Below are 24,446 nucleotides of genomic sequence, written 5' to 3'. Positions count from 1 at the left end.
AGCATAACAAGGACTTTTAGAATGGCGAAAGACTGGGCAGTGTTTTGTTCTGTAGCACATAGTATGAGTCGGAACTGACTCGATGGCAGCTAACAGCAACAACAAAGGAGGCGGTGTAATATCAGTCTTGTGTGTGATGACTTTGCAATCAGGTTGTCTGTGTTTATCTCTCTCTGTGCTAATTTTAGCAAGTCACTTAATTTTTCAGAGCCTCTGTGTGCTTATCTATGAAATAAGGGATGATCAGTGTACCTACCACAAAGGATTGCAGTGAGGAATAGATGTGATAATTCACGCAGAGGGCTTCTAACTGTGCTTGGAATGTAGCAAAAAATCTCGTTGCTGTCGAATCGATTCTGACTAATAACAACCCTAAAGGACAGAGTAGAACTACCCCATAGGGTTTCCAAGGGGCGCATGGTGGATTTGAACTGCCAGCCTTTTGGTTAGCAGCCATAGCTCTTAACCACCAGGGTTTCCAGAGCTTGGCCTACATGCCCAACAAATACTGACTCATGCTGCTACCTTCTAGTTCAGCAGTTACTTCTTGAGTCCTACCAAACATGTTCCTTTCCGTCACAGAGCCCGCATCCTAAGAATCTATACCTTAAACAAATGCCTATAAATATAATATGTAATTAGAAATGGAAATAAGAACAGTGAAAGAAGTGTTTACACTGTTATGAGAGCATATAACTGGGACCTGATATGGTAGCAGAAGGGCCAGTGAAGACTCTTCTATGGAAAGACCTTTGGAACTGAGATCTGAATGATGCAAGATGCTTAAGGGTAAAGGGTGAATAGGGATCTTACTCCCCTCCAATTATCTGAAGCAAATTTTGGAAATCCCTTGCTACTGTTCTAATAGCTGCATATTATTCAGTATAAATAATGTTCCATTAAAATTTTTTTCTGGAGCCTATAAACCTTTTTATTGTTATAATTAGTTACTTGTCATTCATATTTGTTATAAAGAGATATCTTCTGTAACTACGCTGCCCTTAGTATTAGTTATTTTGTTTTTGTTATATACAATGAGTATATTCTTACAAATGTATTGTTGCTTTGAGTTGGCTCTGACTCATGGTGACCTTATGTAAAAGAGAGCGAAACGTTGCCAGGTCCAGCTCCATCTTCAGGACTGTTGGTATGTTGAAGTTCATTGTTGCAGCTATTGTGTCAGTTCAACACATTGAGGATTTTTCTTGTTTTTGCTGCCCCTCTACCAAGCATGGTGCCCTTTTCTAGCAATTGGCCTTTCCTGATGGTGTGTCCAAAGTAAGCAAATCAAAGTCTTACCATTCTCGCTTCTAAGGAACATTCTAGTTGTATTTCTTCTAAGTCTGATTTGTTCTTTCATCAGTCCATGACATATTCAATATTCTTCACCAACACCACCAAATATACATCTTCATATTTTGAGTGTATCAGGTTTTTTATTCCTCCTTAGTCGGTTTTTCCTGGTGCTTTTCATTTAAGCACAGCTACGAAACCCTAGTACTAGTTTAGCACAAAACATTTATCCAAATTCCCACTCACAGGATTCAGTATTAACATGGCGTGAGCTCATGTACCCTCCCCATGCGGCCCCTACCACTGTTCAAGAAATCCATTTTAGCCCCACCTTTGTGCCCCTGCCATTTGAGAACCAAACTAAACTAAATTCAAAGAATCAAAGGCCATTGGCCGTGTTCCCTGAATATCTGTGCAGTTGAAAGCTGCTGCTCCTTTCTGGTGCCCTTTTGTTATATGTTCACGGGAGTCCTGCCCATATGGTCTGCATTAGGTCAGTGTTCTGGCTTCTTAGCCAAATTAAATGAAAACGATAGGAGGTGGTAGTAAGTTATTTGCAGGAAATAGGCATCTCTGATACATGCGAGTGAGACTTATTATAGTCTAGATGAGGTTTGTTGAAGTCTATGGGCTGAGAAATTTTCTTTTCGAGTCAATATCTTCGAGGAGGAAGAAATTTTCATATTTTTAAATGGATTGTTAAAGCACTGGTGTCTTGCTTAAGGGGGATAGAAATCAAGCCTTAGCTTCTTTACTTCTAGCTGAAAGCTAGAAGCAGATTGTAGTTTCTCTCTGACCCAAAACTGAGGCAATGGGTATCTTTGCAAACTCATCATTATTAGCTTATGGGACTAGATTGGTGTCAGTTTCAGAACCCAGGAACAAGAGGAAGCAATGAGTCTTGCAATGACTGGGGATGGTGTGGACCACAACCTCCACTAAGCCTTGCCTACATGCCCTGCCAGTAAACCTTGATAGTGGACCTGATTGACTATATGTGTTACACACTGACCTTGGCTTTGGAAGATTATGAAGAGGAGAGAACTGTGGTGGATAGGCACAGTTCTTAGTGATGTGGCCTTTCATCATTCTTGGCAATATTTATAAGTCTCGGGGGGGAGGTGAGAGGAATAGCTCCTTTTCTGCAGAAGGTTAGGCCTTCTTCCCCACCCCCACCCATCCCTGCTGCATTAGATACAGTTGACTGGTGTGTTCAGCCTTGTGGAAGGAAACCAAAACAAATGTCCTCTATGGTATTATTTAAAAATGAATTGGGAAATTGTGAATTACAAGTTAGATGGTGTATATAAAAATCTTTAGCAAGTCATCACCCATAATGTTTTGAGCTGTATGGTCCAGCTAATGAAAGGATTAGATCAATTGTCCCTCTCCAGCTTGGAACTTGAGCCAGTAAGTCAGATGAAAATTGAGCTACTGCAAGCCTTCACCCCTCAGGATGTAAGCTCCCCAGGTGTTAAAACTTCTTGGAGTCATCAGGATTGGGTAGGCAGATTCTCACATCTCCAGCCTGAAATGTGTCAAAAATAGGGCTTTGGGCTTAGGCAAACTCATTGCAAAACCTGGCCCCATCCCATGCATCCTGGTGATCTGTAACAGTATAAAGTCAACGTCGCCTTTGGATAAAAGCGGTGTCCATTAAAACTGACAGTAAATACAGTTTCCTCCATTTTCCCCTCTTTTAGGGCCTGAAAGACTGATCCCAGTCTCTTATTTATTTATTTTTTTTTTCCAATAAATGAAGATGACCCCTTCTCACTGTCACTGGGAACTGTAATTGAAACTAGTAGCTTGTACTTAATAAGTTAAGAAGAGGAACCTTGAAACAATTCTACCAACTTTCTAAAATAAACTATTCAATTCAGCATATATTTTATTGATTTTGCTTCATAATTATTAAATTTAACAATTTGAATGAATGTCCTTCCCAAAATTTAACAGTCCTCCTCCATCTCATTCTGAATATATTGTTAAAAAAAAAATCAGTAATTGGTATATTATATATAATTATAATTTTTAATGAATTCCATATAAATCAATATATTAAAAAACCTAATGTACATATATGTATGTGTGTGTATATATATATATATATCAGGGTGCTTTCTATATATACATATCTATCTACACACACACACATACACATGAATTATTCTCCAAGAGAAATGAATTTGATGCTGAAAGAGTAAAAGGAATAAAAGAGACTAAACCACAAAAAAAAAAAGAAGCTGCTTATGAAGTATAAGCACACAGCCAGAGCCCAGCATACTGGGGAAGAGAACTATTAACTCTGGCTCAAAATCACCATTTGAAAGGGAGCTCCAAGACTACAGGATTTTCGCCAGATGAATTTTTCTTCCACTGTTCCTACCTTATACTATACATTAAAAAAAAAAAAAGAAAAAAGCAGTTCATAATTGTACGTTAAATGGAACTGAAAGGCAAAGGTATTATACATTAAATCTAAAAGGAACATGATTTGGCAGCCTCTGGGACAAGGCCTTAGATGTGATTTTAACCAACATAGTGTTTTTTGGTTTTTTTTAATTTGGATTAGTTTAGTTTAACTAGTAAAAGAGGTCGTCCTTGAGCATCATGCTTTTTTTTTTTTTAATGTGTCAAACAAAATGTATTTATATGTTTTAAGTTAAAATTTATACAGGACATTTGTGCTATGTTTAATGGTCTTTTTTTTTTTTTTTAGTAATTTTTATTGTGTGTTCACAAATTAAGTCACTCTCTCACATAAAAACTTATATACACCTTGCTACATACTCCAATTACTCTCCCCCTAATGAGACAGCCCGCTCCCTCTCTCCACTCTCTCTTTTCCTATCCATTTCGCCACCTTCTAACCACCTCTACCCTCTCATCTCCCCTCCAGGCAGGACATACCAACATAGTCTCAAGTGTCCACCTGATCCAAGAAGCTCACTCCTCACCAGCATCCCTCTCCAACCCATTGTCCAGTCCAATCCATGTCTGATGAGATGGCTTCGGGAATGGTTCCTGTCCTGGGCCAACAGAAGGTCTGGGGGCCGTGACCACCAGGGTCCTTCTAGTCTCAGTCAGACCATTAAGTCCAGGCTTTTTATGAGAATTGGGGGTCTGCATTCCACTGCTGTCCTGCTCCCTCAGGGGTTCTCTGTAGTATTCCCTGTCAGGCCAATCATCAGTTGTAGCTGGGCACCATCTAGTTCTTCTGGTCTCAGGATGATGTAGTCTCTGGTTCATGTGACCCTTTCTGTCTCTTGGGTTTGTAATCGCCTTGTGTCCTTGGTGTTCTTCATTCTCCTTTAATCCAGGTGGGTTGAGACCAATTGATGCATCTTAGATGGCTGCTTGCTAGCATTTAAGACCCCAGACACCACTCTTCAAAGTGGGATGCAGACTGTTTTCTTAATAGATTTGTTATGCCAATTGACTTAGATGTCCCCTGAAACCATGGTCCCCAGACCCCTGCCCCTGCTATGCTGGCCTTCGAAGCATTCAGTTTATTCAGGAAACTTCTTTGCTTTTTGTTTATTTCTGTTGTCGTAAACTCGCTTGTATTGTGTGTTGTCTTTCCCTTCACCTAAAGTAGTTCTTATCTACTATTTAATTAGTGAATACCCGTCCCCCACTCTCCCTCCCTCCCCCTCTCGTAACCACAAAAGAGTGTTTTCTTCTCAGTTTAAACTATTTCTCAAGTTCTTATAATAGCGGTCTTACACAATATTTGTCCTTTTGCAACCGACTAATTTCACTCAGCATAATGCCTTCCAGGTTCCTCCATGTTATGAAATGTTTCACAGATTCATCACTGTTCTTTATTGATGCGTAGTATTCCATCGTGTGAATATACCATAATTTATTTATCCATTCATCCGTTTATGGGCACCTTGGTTGCTTCCATCTTTTTGCTGTTGTAAACAGTGCTGCAATAAACATGGGTGTGCATATATCTGTTCCTGTAAAGACTCTTATTTCTTTAGGATATATTCTGAGGAGTGGGATTGCTGGGTCGTGTGATAGTTCTTATTTCTAGCTTTTTAAGGAAGCACCAAATTGATTTCCAAAGTGGTTGTACCATTTTACATTCCCACCAGCAGTGTATAAGTGTTCTAATTTCTCCACAGCCTCTCCAACATTTATTATTTAGTGTTTTTTGGATTAATGCCAGCCTTGTTGGAGTGAGATGAAATCTCATTGTAGTTTTGATTTGCATTTCTCTAATGGCTAAGGATCCTGAGCATTTCCTCATGTATCTGTTAGCTACCTGAATGTCTTCTTTAGCGAAGTGTCTATTCATATCTTTTGCGCATATTTTAATTGGGTTGTTTGTCTTTTTGTAGTTAAGTTTTTGCAGTATCATGTGGATTTTAGAGATCAGGCGCTGAAACTTTCTCCCGGTCTGTAGGTAGTCTTTTTACTCTTTCGGTGCAGTCTTCGGATGAGCATAGGTGTTTGAATTTTAGGAGCTCCCAGTTATCTAGTTTTTTTTCTTCATTCTTAATAGTGTGTTGTATGCTGTTTATGCCATGTATTAGGGCTCCTAACGTTGTCCCTATTTTTTCTTCCATGATTTTTATTGCTTTAGATCTTAAATTTAGGTCTTTGATCCATTTTGAGTTAGTTTTTGTGCATGAAGTGAGGTATGGGTCTTGTTTCATTTTTTTGCAGATGGATATCCAGTTATGCCAGCACCATTTGTTAAAAAGACTGTCTTTTCCCCCATTTAACTGTTTTGGGCCCTTTGTCAAATATCAACTGCTCATATGTGGATGGATTTATGTCTGGATTCTCAATTCTGTTCCATTGGTCCATGTATCTGTGGTTGTACCAGTACCAAGCTGTTTTGACTACTGTGGCAGTATAATAGGTTCTAAAATCAGGTAAAGTAAGGCCTCCCACTTTGTTCTTCTCTTTCAGTAATGCCTTGTTTATCCGGGGCCTCTTTCCCTTCCATATGAAATTGGTGATTTGTTTATCCATCTCATTAAAGAATGTCCTTGGGATTTGGATCTGAGTTACATTAAATGTATAGATCGCTTTTGGTAGAATAGACATTTTTATAATGTTAAGTCTTCCTATCCATAAGCAAGGTATGTTTTTCCACTTATGTATGTCTCTTGGTTTCTTGCAGAAGTGTATTGTAGTTTTCTTTGTATAAGTCTTTTACATCTCTGGTAAGATTTATTCCTAAGTATTTTATCTTCTTGGGGGCTAATGTAAATGGTATTGATTTGATAATTGCCTCTTCGATTTCCTTTTTTGCAGGTGTAAGGGAATCCACCTGATTTTTGTATGTTTATCTTGTGTCCAGATACTCTGCTGAACTATTAGTTTCAGTAGTTTTCTGGAGGATTCCTTAGGGCTTTCTGTGTATAAGATCATGTCATCTGCAGATAGAGATAATTTTACTTCTTCCTTGCCAATCTGGGTGCCCTTTATTTCTTTATCTAGCCTAATTGCTCTCGCTAGGATCTCCAACAGAATGTTGCATAAGAGCGGTGATAAAGGGCATCCTTGTCTGGTTCCCGATCTCACTGGGAATGCTTTCAAGCTCTCGCCATTTAGGGTGATGTTGGCTGTTGGCTTTGTATAAATGCCCTTTATTATGTTGAGGAATTTTCCTTCTATTCCTATTTTACTGAGAGTTTTTAATCACAAATGTGTGTTCAACTTTGTCAAATGCCTTTTCTGCATCAATTGATAAAATCATGTGATTCTTGTCTTTTGTTTTATTTATGTGGTGGATTACATTAATTGTTTTTCTAATGTTGAACCATACCTGGTATGAATCCCACTTGGTCATGATGAATTATTTTTTTTACATGTTGTTGAATTCTATTGGCTAGCATTTTGTTGAGGATTTTTGCATCTAAGTTCATGAGGGATAGAGGTCTCTAATTTTCTTTTTTTGTGCTGTCTTTACCTGGTTTTGGTATCAGGGATATGGTGGCTTCATAGAATGAGTTTGGTAGTATTCCATCCTTTTCTATGCTCTGAAATAACTTTAGTAGTAGTGATGTTAACTCTTCTCTGAAAGTTTGGTAGAACTCTGCAGTGAAGCTGTCCGGACCAGGGCTTTTTTTTTGTTGGGAGTTTTTTGATTACTTTTTGAATCTCTTCTTTTGTTATGGGCCTATTTAGTTATTCTACCTCTGTTTGTGTTTGTTTAGGTAAGTAGTGTGTTTCTAGGAATTCACCCATTTCTTCTAGGTTTTCAAATTTGTTAGAGTACAATTTTTCATAGTAATCTGATAAAATTCTTTTAATTTCGGTTGGGTCTGTTGCAATATCGCCCATCTCATTTCTTATTCGGGTTATTTGCTTCTTCTCCTGTTTTTCTTTTGTTCGTTTGGCCAGCGGTTTATCATCAATTTTGTTGATTTTTTCAAAGAACCAGCTTTTGGTCTTGTTAATTCTTTCAATTGTTGTTCTGTTTTCTATTTCATTTAGTTCTGCTCTAATTTTTATTGTTTATTTTCTTCTGGTGCCTGTGGGTTTCTTTTGTTGCTCACTTTCTATTTGTTCAAGTTGTAGGGACAGTTCTCTGATTTTGGCTCTTTCTTCTTTTTGTATGTGTGCATTTTTCGATATAAATTGACCTCTGAGCATTGCTTTTGCTGTGTCCCAGAGGTTTTGATAGGAAGTATTTTCATTCTCATTGCATTCTATGAATTTCTTTATTCCCTCCTTAATGTCTTTTTTCAGCAGGGTATTGTTCAGATTCTAAGTATTTGATTTCTTTCCCCTAATTTTTCTGTTATTAATTTCCACTTTTATGGCCTTGTGGTCTGAGAAGATGCTTTGTAATATTTCGATGTTTTGGATTCTGCAAAGGTTTGTTTTATGACCTAATATGTGGTCTATTCTAGAGAATGTTACATGTGCGCTAGAAAAAAAAAGTATACTTTGCTGCAGTTGGGTGGAGTGTTCTGTATAAGTCAATGATCTCAAGTTCGTTGATGGTAGCAATTAGGTCTTCCGTGTCTCTATTGAGCTTCTTACTGGAAGTCCTGTCCTTCTCCGAAAGTGGTGTGTGGAAGTCTCCTACTATAATTGTGGAGGTGTCTATCTCACTTTTCAGTTCTGTTAAAGTTTGTTTTATGTATCTTCCAGCCCTCTCATTGGGTGCAAAAATATTTAATATGGTTATATCTTCCTGGTCAATTGTCCCTTTAATCATTATGTAGTGTCCTTCTTTATCCTGTGTGGTGGATTTAACTTTAAAGTCTATTTTTTCAGAAATTAATGTTGCTACTCCTGCTCTTTTTTGCTTATTGTTTGCTTGATATACTTTTTTTCATCCTTTGAGTTTTAGTTTGTTTGTGTCTCTAAGTCTAAGGTGTGTCTCTTGTAGGCAGCATATAGACGGATCGTGTTTCTTTATCCAGTCTGAGACTCTCTGTCTCTTTATTGGTGCATTTAGTCCATTTACATTCAGCGTAATTATAGATAAGTATGTGTTCAGTGCTGTCATTTTGATGCCTTTTTATGTGTGTTGTTGACAATTTCATTTTTCCACTTACTTTTTTGTCCTGAGATGTTTTTCTTTGTAAATTGTGTGTTCCTCATTTTCATAGTATTTGACTTTATGTGTCCTGAGTCATTACGTTTTTCTTGGTTTTTATTTTGAGTTATGGAGTTGTTATACCTCTTTGTGGTTACCTTAATATTTACCCCTATTTTTCTAAGTAAAAACCTAACTTGTATCCATCCTATATCGCCTTGTATCCCTCTCCATATGGCAGTTCTATGCCACCTGTATTTAGTCCCTCTTTTTGATTATTGTGATCTTTTACATATTGACTTTAATGATTTCCTGTTTTGAGCATTTTTTTTTCTTTTTAAAATTAATCTTAATTTGTTTGTATGATTTCCCTATTTGAGTTGATATCAGGATGCTTTGTTCTGTGACCTTGTGTTGTGCTGGTATCTGATATTATTGGTTTTCTGACCAAATAATTTCCTTTAGTAGTTCTTGCAGCTTTGGTTTGGTTTTTGCAAATTCTCTAAGCTTGTGTTTATCTGTAAATGTCTTAATTTCACCTTCATATTTCAGAGAGAGTTTTGTTGGATATATGATCCTTGGCTGGCAGTTTTTCTCGTTCAGTGCTCTATGTATGTCATCCCATTGCCTTCTTGACTGCATGGTTTGTGCTGAGTAGTCTGAACTTATTGATTCTCCTTTGTAGGAGACCTTTCTTTTATCCCTGGCTGCTTTTAAAATTTTCTCTTTATCTTTGATTTTGCCAAGTTTGATGATAATATATCTTGGTGATTTTCTTTTTGGACCAGTCTTAAATGGGGTTCGATGAGCATCTTGGATAGATATCCTTTCGTCTTTCATGATGCCAGGGAAGTTTTCTGACAACAGATCTTCAACTATTCTCTCTGTGTTTTCTGTTATCCCTCCCTGTTCTGAGACTCCAGTCACATGCAAGTTATTCTTCTTGATAGAGTCCCACATGATTCTCAGGGTTTCTTCATTTTTTTTAATTCTTTTATCTGATTTTTTTTTCAGCTATATTGGTGTCAATTCCCTGGTCCTCCAGATCTCCCACTCTGCATTCCAATTGCTCGAGTCTGCTCCTCTGACTTCCTATTGCGTTGTCTAATTCTGTAATTTTATTGTTAATCTTTTGGATTTCTGAATGCTGTCTCTCTATAGATTCTTGCAACTTATTAATTTTTCCACTATGTTCTTGAATAATCTTTTTGAGATCTCCAACTGCTTTATCAGAGTGTTCCTTGGCTTTTTCTGTAGATTGCCTTATTTCATTTCTGAGGTCATCCCTGATGTCTTGAAGCATTCTGTAAATTAGGTTTTTATATTCTGTATCTGGCAATTCCAGAATTGTATCTTCATTTGGGAAAGATTTTGATTCTTTAGTTTGGGGAGTTGTAGAAGCAATCATGGTCTGCCTCTTTATGTGGTTTGATATCGACTGCTGTCTCCAAGCCGTCACTAAGACATTGTAGTGATTTATTCTATATTTGCTCACTGAGTCTTATCTTGTTTTGTTTTCTTTCAGTATACATAGATGGGCTACTAGATTGTGCTGTCTTGATTGTTGTAGCCCTTGACTCACTTATGTCTTATTACCAGCTGGTTTGGGCTGTTACCAGATATATAAGCCTGAGTGCATTCACTATTCTTGAGTAGAATCTGATTTTGGGTCATCAAGTGTGTGGTGCAGACAGTCACTTATCCACCTAGAGAAGTAGTGGTGATAGTTGTGTGCACCAGATTCTACTAGCAGCAGGGGTTCACACTCCGGGGGGTGCAGGATGCTGACAGGCTTCCCCCAAGTGCCAGTGTGGTAGGTGTGTCTCTATTCCTAAAGCACCTTGGTAGGTGGGCTCTGCAGTTGTACCTTAGGCCCCCAATGCAAGTACCTCTACAGATTGGTAGGTGTCACACTCCTTAGACCCCTAAGGCAGGAGGCTAGGTGGTCTGGGGGGAGCTTCAGCCCTCAGTTCCCTGTTGTGGGTCAGTAAGGGCTCTGTTGAATACTCAGAGATATCAGACCTGGGAAACTTGTCTTTCCAGTAATCCGCTAAAACAATTACAGTCAGATCCCTATCAGAAATGCCTTTGCATTATAATAGCCACCTTGTTCCCTGTAGGGATGAAAGCCCAAGACTGTGGATCACATATGCTCGGCTGGAGCTGGTTCTATATTTTTAGTCCAATTAGGGAAGGATTTTTGGTCCCTGGGTTTTTTGTAGCTGCTTCTCCCAGGCCAGGAGAATGGGTTAGGAAAAGACCAAAAGAAAGAAAGAAAAACAGCAGCGCAGTTCACTTTATGGCTCAGGAAATTCCAATGTTAATGAAGCCGCCTGGGAAGGGGAGGGGAGGGTTCAGATAAATAGGAGAGAGTAGCACCTTAGAATATAGACAAAGTTACTTATCTTGCTTGGGATGACTGTTTTATCTGAGATTCCTGAGGGGCGCGTGGACTGTGTGAGCTGGCTGGGTAGAGATTGCCCCCGAGGGTCAGGCCTGCGTCCCATGCTTGCGCTGTCTCAGAAGCTGTGATTAGTTCCTCTGCTCCCAGTCCAAAGCCCAGTGCCAAGGTTCCCCGGCTGGGATGCCACACTCCCGGCTCCAAAACCAATCGCTGCCTCCCGGTGACTTCTCCTCCTGTCAGCCGCGTCACTGCGCTGTCTGCATGCACTGGCTGGGGTTCCCCCGAGGTCACTTCTGGGGGTTAGGGCCGCGTCCTGTGTTTTGCACCGTCTCAGGATGCCGTGCTCAGCTCCCCTGCGCCCAGTCCAAAGCCCGGCGCCAAGGTTTCCTGACTGGGATGCTGGCTCCAGGATCCGAAAACAGTTGATGCTTCCCTGTGGTTGTTCATTCTCAGTCTCTGTCACTCAGGTCAACTCTTTAGATCTGTGTTTGATGGTCAGGGTTCGTAGATTGTCATGTATGTGATCGATTCACTTGTTTTTCCTAGTCTTTGTTGCAAGGGGGATCCGAGGTAGCTTCTACCTAGTCAGCCATCTTGGCCCCGCCTCTCTTTCCTCATTTTTAAATGGGAATATTAATAATACCTCCTTCGTAGGATATTTTCAATATTAAATATGATAGTTTTGTAAAGCCTTGTTCTAGTACTCAATATTACCCGTTGCCATCAAGTGAATTCTGATTCATGGTGACCCCATGAGTGTCAGAGTAGAACTGTGCTCCATAAGGTTTTTAATGGCTGATTTTTCTGATAGTAGGTCATCAGGCCTTTCCTCTAAGGCACCTCTGGATGGACTTGAATCTCCAACCTTTCATTTAGCAGCTGAGCACGTTAGCCATTTGCATTACCATATGGAAGTTATATATGTTCTCTCTGTGAAAGCCGACTTTTTCCTTGGTGGTATGGAATGTGGTCAGAACCTTTAGCTTTTTCATTATTTCTCTGGCCTCAACAACTTCTTTATTTGAGGTCATATGCTGCTGCTGCTGTCTAGTAAACTGGCAGCTTTGCAAGTGTGGCCCCCAGCCCAGCAGCCTAGCATCACCAGGGAACTTGTTAGCAACGCAGGTTCTTGAGTCTCACCCCACTTACTGATTTAGAAGTTCAGTAAGGGAATAGGGCCCAGAGATCTGTGTTTTAACAAGGCCTTGAGGAGATTCTGGAAACCCTGGTAGTGTAGTGGTTAGAGCTATGGCTGCTGATCAAAAGGTCAGCAGTTCAAATCCACCAGGTGCTCCTTGGAAACCTTATAGTGCAGTTCTACTCTGTCCTTTAGGGTCACTATGAGTCGATATCAACTTGACAGCAACGGGTTTGATTTTTTTCATGTTTTTGAAGAGATTCTGATGGAGGCTCAAGTTTGGGAACCATTGCAATAGACTGTAGCACCCACCAAACCACCACTTGAGTTAGGCTTCACTGGTTGATTTTAAAATAGTATGGAGGCAGCATGGAAGATTATTGCATTGAAATTGATCATCAACAGCCCAGAATTGTTATACTCGTTCTATTATTTATTACCTGTAAGATTTGAAGTAACTTGCTTCATTTTTCTGAGCTTCAGCTTCCCGCCCTGTGAAATGGAAATGCAGCCTGCTCTGCTATACTGCAATAGGTTTCTCTGAAAAACCTCCTATCAAACAATTGCATTTTGAAAACAGATGTTTCAAAGAGGGAAAAAGGAATGATAATTGCTATTGAATTTCACATTTACAATAACAATTTTTTTCTGTTGAAACAAAAAAGAAGATTAAAAATAAACTGTAAAGTGGTTTACTATTGCAAGCTAAAACTAATAAATTACCTGAAGGTACTTTTCCCCTTTAAACCACACTGTAAGATGTAACAATCTCTTAGTTTCCACTGTTACCTTTGCCCTTGACCTTATAACATTGCTTCCAGCACAATTCACACTTTTTGAAGGGAAAAGAACATTAAACAAGACAAGAGAAAGAAAGGAAAGTACAGTCAATTGAATAACCAGCCACTCAAACCTAGCAACAATTTAGTGCTTTAGGTCTCAGAAAAAAAGATTCGAAACCAACACTGGTCTCCATGATGAAGATTGTATTACTCTACATGATGGATTTTCTTAACTTCAATTTGAGCTATGAAAAATTCTTGCCACAACTGAAGTGCCTGTAATTCCTGCCCTGCCTGTATTGCAAGGCTGTGAAGAACCTTAAGTGAGATGAATTATATATTGTTTAGGATTCTTGGGTTTCAAGTGACAGAGGGAAAAACTCATATTGGCTTAAGCAAAAGAAAAAAAAATTGTTGACTTTGCTAACATAGCAGGTCCAGCTACAAAGACACAGTATCAGTAGGTCATGGATCTCTTTCGCCATGTGTTGGCTCCTTTCCAAGTTATGATCCCCTTTTGCAGTTGAAGTATCTCAGCAGATTTAGCAGATTCAAACCCACGTATTTCTAGATACAAGTCCAGCAGAAACATGTGAGGGTCTTCATCTGCTATGCCCATCTAAAATCTCATGACATACCATTGCCTCTGAAAAGCTCATGCATACATCCCTGAACCAATCAATGTATCCAGGATCATACTGAGTGGCTTACAGCCATACCAGGAAGCTCAGAAACTGACAGTAGGGAAGTGGTGCTTCCCCAGACAGAAATTGGGGTGATTAGGGGTTAAACAGCCAAGCTACAGATGTTTATTTGAAAGTGCTTCATTTAATGGAACTTTACACCAGCTCTCACCTTTAGTGACATATTTCAATCCAGATACTCTCATCTACACTTATTTAGGAAAATGTTGCAAGCCTCCAGGTAACTGCCCTACTATGTAATGAGAGGGTCCTCTTTTATGAGCCACGAAGTACTGCAGGGGTTATTTGAACTGCTACTGCACCTCAGTACAGCAAAATGAAAAGAGAACTGAGCCTAATTCTTGCTCTGCCACATATTCCCTGTGTGAATTTGCATTAAGTTTCTTAATGTCACTGCCCCTCGTTTCTGCAGCATGAGAATAGCATCTGTCCCAAAGAGCTTTGGGATAACTGAAAGAGGTCCATATGTAAAGTGCTTAACCCCTTGTAGTTGCTGCTGCTCATTGAGTTCCTTCCCCTGGAGTAAGAATGGGGTATGTGTCATGAGAGTAGTCCAGGGTTCTATGGGAAATGCTATTTCCAGTTCTCAAGTACCTGGGCATGGTCCCTTCAGAAATATACTTGAATGAGTAGAGGAAGAAGCCTTATAGCAAGAAAGGAACTCAAGAGATAGGTCCATGCAATTTCCATCTTCAGACTTGTGTTACAAGATAAGCTCCATTTCACTGATGTCTCCTGAAGAGGGTGAGTGAGTTACTAAGGGTCACAAAACTCATCTCATCCAATCAGCATATATCTGTTGAGTACCTACAATGTGCCAGGGACCATCCCAGGTGCTTGGGGATACAACAGTGAATGAGACATTGTCTCTTTCCTTGCCAAAAAGTATAGTCTGTGGGGGAAAGATTGAAGTTACCTTTGATGAGCATGAAGGTGGAATGTCCAAGTATCATGAGGAAATACAGGCAAGCCCCTTTCTCCAACCACACTGGCGCTGGAGACATGTTCCACTTCCCTCTTCCTCCCTGCCTCCTGGGTTCTGTTTTCTTTTGTAGTCAGGAGGATGTTGATGGGCCCTGTGGTAGGCTCTGTGAAACTGGTACATAGAGTAGTGTCTGTGAATCCAGTACTCCATCTCTACCTCTGCTTGTCTCGTTTCAACATTTGAAAGTAACTGTCCTGACTTCTTTATTACCTTTAATCTAGGTATAACAAAAGCTTTTAATGTCCACTATGTACTAAGCATTGTTCTCAGCACTAAGTAATTGACACCGTCAAAATGCTGATTTGTTTACGCACTCCATGACATTTAAAATTGATAATAGAAGACCTCATTTATTCATTGAAAGAATAGTTATTGGATTTGTATAACAAGATAGATTACAATTCTTGTAGTGCTTACTATGTGCAAAGCTGGGCTAAGTGCTTTGCATGCACTATCTTATTTAATCACCTCAGATAGCCCCAGGAGATTGGTATTGATATTTTCCTCCTTTTAACATAGAAGAAAACTGACCTCAGAGGGGTTGAATGATTTGCCCAAGGTTTCAAAGCTAGTGTCTTAATCCAGAATTAAAACCTTAATTGTCTGAGTCAAGAATCTGAATTTGGAAACACTACACTTATCCCCCCTCCTAGCAGGAGCTGGTACAGTGGTTAAGTGTTCAGCTGCTAGCCAAACAGTCAGCAGTTTGAATCCATCAGCTGCTCCATGGAAGCCCTATGGGACAGCTCAACTCTGTCCTATAGGGTCGCTATGAATCAGAATTGACTGGAAGGCACTGGGCTTTTTTTCAGTAGGAGCCAAACACTTGAATGCCAGGTGTTGACTAAGCCATTATACCTGTCCTCCAAAAAAACACTCATAAACTGTGATGAAAAAGACAGCAGGATGAATGGACAGCATGCTGTGGTGTCTGAGGAGGGACTTAATTAATCTCCGAGGAGGAGTGTGAAAAAGGTTGGTGTTGCTTTACATAAGGTTTGATAGAGGGTAGGAGTCCCTGGGTAAAGGAAATAGTTAAGCACTTGACTACTAACCAAAAGTCTAGAAGTTTGAATCCACACAGAGGACCCTTGAAAGAAAGAACCAACCATCTGTTTCTTAAAGATGGCAGCCATTGAAAACTCTATGGAACATAGTTTTACTCTGAAACACATGGGGTTGCCATGAGTTGGAATCAGCTTGATGGCAACTGGTTTGTTTGTTTGTTTTTGATAGAGGATATGAAAGACTGATGGAGAAAACTGGTCCTTCGAAGGACAAGATGGGGTCATCAAAGCAGTGTCTTAGGGCTCAACCCTAAGTGCAGCTGAATCAACTACAGCCTGTTTAAGCCTCATCCATGTTTTTGTTAATTGAGAAGTAAATTAGAAATGAAGATACTTAAACTTTATCCCTCTTCACTTCACAGCTTCATGGAAGGATTTTCTTGAAAACATTTTTTTTTTTTCTTATTCAGGTTAATTTGTTTCTTGACTGTTAATGGCCTTAATTGAGTCTATATAAGGAGTCATACATTGAGGTTAAAATATTCTAATAATAGGACAGAAGCTAAGGAGTAGCACTCCAAAAATTGATCAAATACACCTCACTCCACCACAACCACGTTCCCACTTCAGTCTGTGAAGATCTCCAGTAATGTGTGGAAGCAAATCGCCACATCTTTCTCCCTCAGAGCAGCTGGTGTGTTCAAACTGCCAACCTTTCAGTTAGCAGCTGACCACTTAACCACTGTGCCACCAGGGCTCCTTTGTGGATGAGATTAACTTCACAAACTCATTGACGGTTTCTATTCTAGAGACACTACAAGAGTACTAATTTTTCCTTTAGGGATAGTTACAATTGTTTTTTCTTACCTCACTGGAGCCTATATATGGATATACTATTGCATTCATAGTATGTCCTACACAGCCAACTTTGTGTAGTGCGTTAGTTTCCCACATACTGTTATAATCACCTAGAATTCTGTGATATAAATATTATTCTTGGACTCCCAATATAGTTGAAGAAAGCTAAACTTAAGGGATTAAGTCATTTTTCCAAGGTCAAAAATAACAAATGGAGGAGAAAGAACTCCAATAATTTGCCTCCAAATGCAGTATTTTTTTTTTTTTTTTCTGGAGACCCTAGCTGCCGTGGGGGCTGACAACAATGCTCTTTTTCTCACCACATTATCTCCAATACTTGGCATCGTACCAGACACACAGTGGGTGTCCAATAAATATGTTTTAAATTTTGAATGAATGGATATATAAATGAATCAGTGGACTTCGCGATTTACCTATTCTGTTTCTTAAATTTCATAGGTAAAGTCACAGAAACCCACTGCAATTAAATGAATTATCCAAGGATAATTTTTTCTAATATTAAATAAACTCCCTTTAATGGTAGACCACTGCTGCCATTGTTTTTATTACAGTTGCCACTAAAGTTTTATATTTCTAACTCAGCTAGCTCTGATGTGAAATTATAACTCTTCTTAGTACAATTTTTCAACAAGTAAGAAGGGGGCATTTCTAAACATTAACATGCCTGTTGGCCAAAAACATTTTGGTGAAAAGGCTATTTCCTAGGTGTTTAAAGTATGAGTGAACAACTCAGAGCAGAGCAGAAAATAAACATACTGTCTGAAATAACAGCAGGAGATGATACAGTTCCCACTTCCATTAGCCTTGCTGTTGATGAGTATTGGAAAGTCACACCCCTTACCCCAAGCTTTGGGCTCTAATGGTCAAGGTTTGAACTCCAGCTCCATCATACAGTAGCCATCTGACTTTGCGAATTTGACCAGTGCCTTTTTCAAAGGATGATTTTGAATGTTCAGTGAGACATTTTCTGCAAAGCACTGGCATGTAGCAGGTGCCTTTAAATGTTCTTTTCTTTCCCTACGGCAAGTGAACCAAGTGCTAAGGCCAGTATCTGGTTCTTGCTTGACAGATCTGTTTCAACACAACAGATCTAAAGATTATAAACTTTTTCTAAAGGTTCTAAACTTTTAAGGTTAATTTTAAGAATATATTTTTTTAATATTTCCACCAGCAAAATGCTGCTATAAACCATATATACAGAAAGCATGATCTGTTGGCAGAGATTAATTGGTCAATTACTATATCCTTGCATATTTTATAGCTTCTATTTTTCAAAAGATTTTAATTTATAATATGGGGTTATTAAACCACATTTGAAAGCTAATTGTTAGTGTATAATATTAGCAACATTCTTTTTGCCTTCTGCATAATTCATGAAGCTCAGAGCATGGCATCTTTCAATCAAGTGTTTGGTTACGCCCCCTATTTCCATATATCATCAACACCTATCATTGGCCATCCTTTCCCTTATTTTATCATTTCAGAAATTTTTCTGGCAATTGGTATGTACTGATTCTCCACTACAGTTTGTATGTGTCGTTAATAATAACTTGTTGTGGCTAGTTTTTATTATGTGGCAGTTGAGACCCCTTACGTATAAGGCACACAAATCTTTCCTTCTTAGCAACAACAAAAAAATTAATGATTTATTTAATAGCTTAGGAATCATGATGTTAGTATTCATTCCTAACTTTTAGCTTTGCCAAGAAGAAATCATCTAAGATAGAAAAGGAGCACTCTATCTATACAGCCAACTTAATTCTACTCCCTGGGCCCAGAATTCAATTTAGCAGAGTCAACTCTGGGCTTGCTCTAGTCTTGTCTAATCTTGCCCCCTTCCGCTTACTCTCAAGTCAGCCCTTCACCCCACTCACATCTCCACCACCACCAACAGCTGTCAAATTCTTATTTCCAAGTCCCTTGTTGTTCTGAATTCTATTGCATATTTGCAAGGCACCTGCTGACTGCTTTCATATTATTCATAACTCTTCCTTTACCTTATTTATTTTGACATTGCAAATCCAAGATAGTACCACCTAACTGTATGTTTTAAGAAACATCAATTAAATGACATTAGACAAAACTCTGCTCAGCTCATTGGGTGGCCAACACAGTAAGGGCTTAATAAATTTTAGCTGTGATTTTTAGCTCTAGTTTTGTCATTAATTCATCTGTAATTATGGTTGTCAGCAAGTACAATAATTAATCCCCCAATACTATGTAAAGCCTAGTACAATTTAATTTGTTATGTGTTTGTATCAAGACTATAAATTCTTTAAAGGGGTATCATGTCTTCTATTTCTCTGCATGCCTTAAGTGGAAATAATTAGAACACTATTAGTTAAAAAAAAAAAAAAAAAGTTGCCATCGAGTTCATTCTAACTCCTGGCAGCCTATGTGTCAGAGTGGAGCTGTGCTCCATAGGATTTTCAGTGGCTGATTTTTCAGGAGTAGATTGCCAGGCCTTTCTTCCAAGACACCTCTGTGTAGATTCAAACCTTCATTAACCATTTGCACCACGCAAAGACTCTGTGGTAACAATCCTATAGGGTTGGATTATTATGCCTTTTAGTAGATGAAGAAACTGAAACTCCTGTCTTAGATTGGCAGAGCCTCAATTCACACTCAGGTGATGTAAGCACAAAGCCAGTTCTCTTAACCCTGTGATAAAAACTACCTAAACTACCCATCATGGTGCCTTGCATAGCAAGAACTAGTAAAGGCATACTGTTTTGATTGTGTTATTTGATTCTTTCCCTTGCAGATGGACCCCCATGAGAACATCTTACTGAGCACCCTTGAGATAAAAAATGAAATGGCCACATCTGAGGCTGTAATGGGACTTGGAGACCCCAGGAGCACAATGCTGGCCTACGATGCCGCTACCATCCAGTACCGGAAAGCGGGATTGCCCAGGCATAGTTTTGGCCGAAACGCCCTGGAACGACATGTAGCACAAAAGAAAAGCCACCTGCGCAGACGCGCCTCCCAACTGAAAATCACCATCCCCGACTTGACCGATGTGAATGCCATTGATCGGTGGTCTCGCATATTCTTCCCAGTGGTTTTTTCCTTCTTCAACATCGTCTATTGGCTTTATTATATAAACTAAGATGTGATAGCCCATGGGAAGCAAGGACTAGGTTGCTCTTCAAACTAGTTGTACAGCCTGATGTAGGACTTGGAGAGCAGATCAATCCAGGACAAAAGTGATGCTAAAATACCTTAGTTGCTGGCCTATCCTGTGGTCCATTTCATACCATTTGGGTTGCTTCTGCTAAGTAATGAATACACCAAGGTCCTTGTGGTTTTCCAGTTAAAATGCAAGTGATTTGTACACATGTTGGCAAGACGGATTCCAAGTGTTTCACCTTCTCTGCCTAGTCTTCCACCTACATAAGAGAGGAACTATTTAGAAGATATTCTTAGAAGGCTCAGTAGCATTGTCAGTCATTCCCTGAAAAGTAGTCATATCCAGATACTCCTCATTTTTATGCCGAAACATGATGTTGTGATGGCATTGTGCTTATGAAACATTATCTGCCATGCCCTGCAAACATGCTTACTCTAAGATGGTCTAAGCTTACTTTATTCAGGTGATAATGGTCCTTTGGGAAGATAGATCTCACTGGATTCTGGAAGGCTGTCATGTAGTGGGGGCAACATAGGAGAAGTCAAGACAGAGACTCAGGAAACCAATTTGGCCAGTCTCTTTGTTCACTTGAGCACAGGGAATCAACTGTGATACCTTCCATTTTGGCATTGAGAGAGTGGGAGACTTCTGAACATCATCATGCATGGTGGCCAAAATTTTTTTGCAAAAACTTGTTTCCGAGGTAGTTAAAGTTAGAGTTAATAACCCAGAGCAGATCAGAAGATCCAGAAATGACTTGTAACAAAATGAATGCCAGCGCACAAGCATAGCCCTTAAAAGCCCCACACAGCATCTGGTATACCCGTAAGATGTTTGGCTGCAAAAGGTGGAGCGAGAAGGATTTATTTTTTTCAATCTGACAAGCTTCTGACAGCATACCTAAGTGGTTTTCATAGCTTATCTAATCAAAGGACAACCATGAGAGAGAAAAGCTAAGGGAATTAGAAATGTCTTAGATGTTCAGGTTGGATTGGAAGACATTCAAATATGCTAACATAGAGCTCAGACAAAGCTAACAAACAGGTTGTTTTTCCCACACAATGTCAGCTGTCTCTGCAACAGTTCCCTATGAGTTTATTTCTGAATTTAATAGGGTGTTTTCAAAAGAAGGATTTGTGGATTACTTTTAAGGATTAATGGTCCTCTCCAGCTTCTGTTCTCAGTAATATGAAGAAACCATGAAAGAGATTAAAAATTCAACCTTGGAACAGATGCCGTAGAATGAAAACCATGTATTGGCTTCCAATAACCATGTAGGTAGAAACAACTCACTCATCCTGCCCAGAGATAACAGTCAATGTAGACTTTATTCTCGAAATATATTTTTTTCTCATGTTGAATTGGAACGTAGTTACCACATCGTGAGGGTGGGCACGCTAGGTTTGAATAACTCTATGAAAACCAGTCAGCTTGATATCTAGTGGTTAAGTTGAAGGACCACAAAGGTGTGTCTTGGCAATCCTGGTATGGTATTACTATCAGTTTATACATATAAGTATAGTTTTTCTTCTGATTATAAAACAGCCAGATAGCCAGCAATTAAGGTGTTTTTTCATCTTTGTGAAATTAATAGGCAAATTCTGACTCTAAAATGCACAGTCTAAATGAAATCTTCTATCTTGATCTGTATATATATATTGTACATGACTGCTAATAGATATGAAATGCATTTTCTGAATCGAAAACTCATGCAACATACTCATGTGTTTGCATAAGGAACGTTAACAATGCTTCCTACTGCAATTTAAAAGACTCAAGCAGTGCCATCTAGACCTTTTCTCCTCATTTCTTCAAAAGCAGTGCTAAGAGAATAAATATGGTTTATGAACCAAGAGACTTTACATTCTAGCATTAGGAACACAAAAATCTGTCAGCTTACAAAAGCACAACAGAGAAAGTACAGCAGAACGCCTAATGGGGAAATGAATCATGTTTATTTTAAGCAAGACCTGCATTAAATTGGCATCTATGACGATTTCCATTTTCTATAGGTAACTGTGTTCCAATTTCATGATTAACTTCACACTCAGCAATGAAAAAAGTAAAATAACATCAACAAAAGCAGGTCTTACAACATATCCACATGTATATATGTGTATATATAGATCCATATAAACATACATACATATATATGCATTCATATGTTGGAAAACAAAAGAAATAAGCTAATGTGTTTTGTTTCCTTCATTAAGCTGGTGTATGAATATTTTTAATTTAGCAACCACCAAATCAACATATTGCAGCAAGTAATACAGGGTACTGAGCACTTCTCTATCAGCAAATCAATGCTACCGTTCTTAACGAACCACTGCACAGTCTGACACTACGATAGAACCTCAGAACATCGGGGGTTAACTAGTTCTCACATTACTTGTCTAACTGCTCTCTTTTTAAAGGAAACAAATAACATTGTTCATTGCCGATTTGAAAACAAAAATGTCTTAAGAAAACAGAAAATTATTTAAAAAAAAAAATCCTCCTAGGAGGAGGAGGAAAAAAAAAACCCTTAAACCCCACCATGTTGGTTAAGGCAAAATAAACTGTAGCAATCATGCCATTTTGCTAAATGTACAGAGTACATGTAATGTGAGCAACCATAACTTTCACTGAGTAAATAGTAAAACAGATTTCTTAAATATGTTTAACTTCTAATTTGTGTTTTATGGTAAGACAAAGTGCTAATTCTGTTTATGGCTTAAGTTGATGTGTTACAATATTATGTAAATCATTAAACATGCTGTAAATGAAGTCAATAATAGATACAAATAATTGTTTAGGTTTTTTCCTTAAATTTTCCTTATTTTTTACTAAGTACAGTATTGCAGTGCCCGAGCAGAGTAATTTAAACACCCTTTTGCATAGTTTGGGATCCCAGACAAAAGAGTTTCAATTTGCTATCACACACACACACACAGACTCTTTCTTTTTCTCACCTGTTCACTCCCACCCCTCACGCTGCCCTATGGGAAATGCTGTAGTGTGTATGTAGTCAATGTAACAACCAAGAGATAACTGTAGATAGAAATGGCAATTGGGAGAAGCAGAAATGATCATTAATAACTTAATAGTTTTTTATACGTCAGAGTTCAAGAAACCAAAGGTTATAGCTTAAATCTCAATTTTCAAAGAGTACGATTTTATATTGATGACACTACAGGAAATAAAAATTCTTATTCATACCTGTTTCAGAAATTTGTCACACACAATACATACCAATAGAATTTTTTTAATAGTATTTTGTCTTTAGATAGTATCGTTCCCTTAAACCAAAGACTCCTGTATTACTAAAAAAAAAAAAAAAAAAAAGGAAAGGGAGGAAAATTAAAAAAAAGACTGCTTCACACCAAAGTTTAAAAAAAAAAAAAAAACGCTTTCCAAATGCACTAGAAAATTGTAAAAAATGGTAAGGCGCCAACAGAACACTAATGAACATACTGCCCTATTAAAATAATTCAAAGAAAAAATGTAGCACTCTAAAATATCTATTAGTTATTTGGAAATTAAAGTAGAACGCTTCTGTAGATATATACAAAATTCTGGCATCAGATTTTAATTTGCTTTGAGAAATGCTTTTGTTATAAAGACAAATATGATTCAAAATGATGGGAAAAAAAATTTGTGTCCTTTGATTTCCAAAATCAAACCCACTCTCCTGCCACGTGTCCTCTAATCTGATGCCCAAGTCCTCATCCTTGCACCATTTGAAGCAAGTTGACAGTTCCATTACCTTGTGTCTTTACCTTTTCCATTCAATTGGAGTTACACCATAGCCATTTTACAAATAATTCAAAACAAGGTTGCATATAGTTCAAAATCCATAACATTTTTTTTTCCTTTGCATGGGTGTTTAAATAGTTCTGTTATGAATATTGTCCCTTGCGCAGTTCTGAATTGTCCTTTTATAAAAAGTGATATTCTAGTTTCTTCACAATGTAGTGATTATCAGCCTTACTAATTACCTTGTAGCCTTTCTTAATATGCGCATAATGCACATTTTCCAATGGCTAGAAATGCAAAACACAAGTGGATATCATTGCATCTATTTTCATGTCTTTCTAAAAACAGGCCTACTAAAATCTCTGGTATACATGAAATAGTAAAAAATGAGGATTATAAATGAGTAACACATAAGAAATATTTTCTTGAATTTAAACTTATTGCAGCCAGTTTCAGCATGTAAATATATAATAATGTTGGCTAGTGTGTAATTGTTGAACTAAGAAATATAAATAAAACTTAAAAATGATGTGTGTGTGTGTGTGTGTGGTTTCTTTGGGTTCAGAATATTTATTTTTTGAACTGTCAGTATGGGTTGGGTTGTAAAATGGTAGCTTTTGTGAGAAGCAATAAAAAGCTTGGGAACTTGGAACTTGCTCTCAGGTAGACTCAAGTTAGACTCTAATTTACCTCTTATTTGGTATATGACTGTACAGCTACTTAGCTCTTTTAACTCTCAGTTTTCTTGTCTGTAAAACAGACATATAATTATACCTCCCACATAGAGTTGTTTTGAGGATGAAATCAAGTAGCCCATAAGAAGTCCTTAGCACAGTACAAGGTACATAGAATAGTAGATATTATTGG

At 38.4% G+C, this 24,446-nt stretch overlaps 1 protein-coding gene across 2 annotated transcripts in view; it reads left to right on the top strand.

Annotated features, from left to right (window-relative positions):
• GABRB2 (gamma-aminobutyric acid type A receptor subunit beta2) overlaps positions 1-24,055 on the top strand; it is a 296,350-nt gene extending 272,295 nt beyond the window's left edge. For both annotated transcript variants that reach the window (XM_049874268.1, XM_049874267.1), the window contains one exon: positions 19,473-24,055. In XM_049874268.1, coding sequence (XP_049730225.1) covers positions 19,473-19,820 — 348 coding nt within the window. In that variant the 3' untranslated portion in view covers positions 19,821-24,055. The remainder of the gene's footprint in view (positions 1-19,472) is intronic.
• Positions 24,056-24,446: the final 391 nt, after the last annotated feature.

Source organism: Elephas maximus, chromosome 2 (assembly GCF_024166365.1).
Source record: "Elephas maximus indicus isolate mEleMax1 chromosome 2, mEleMax1 primary haplotype, whole genome shotgun sequence".
Taxonomy (NCBI): domain Eukaryota; kingdom Metazoa; phylum Chordata; class Mammalia; order Proboscidea; family Elephantidae; genus Elephas; species Elephas maximus.
The sequence above is the reverse complement of the archived record's forward strand: the minus strand, read 5'-3'. Positions and strand labels throughout refer to the sequence as shown.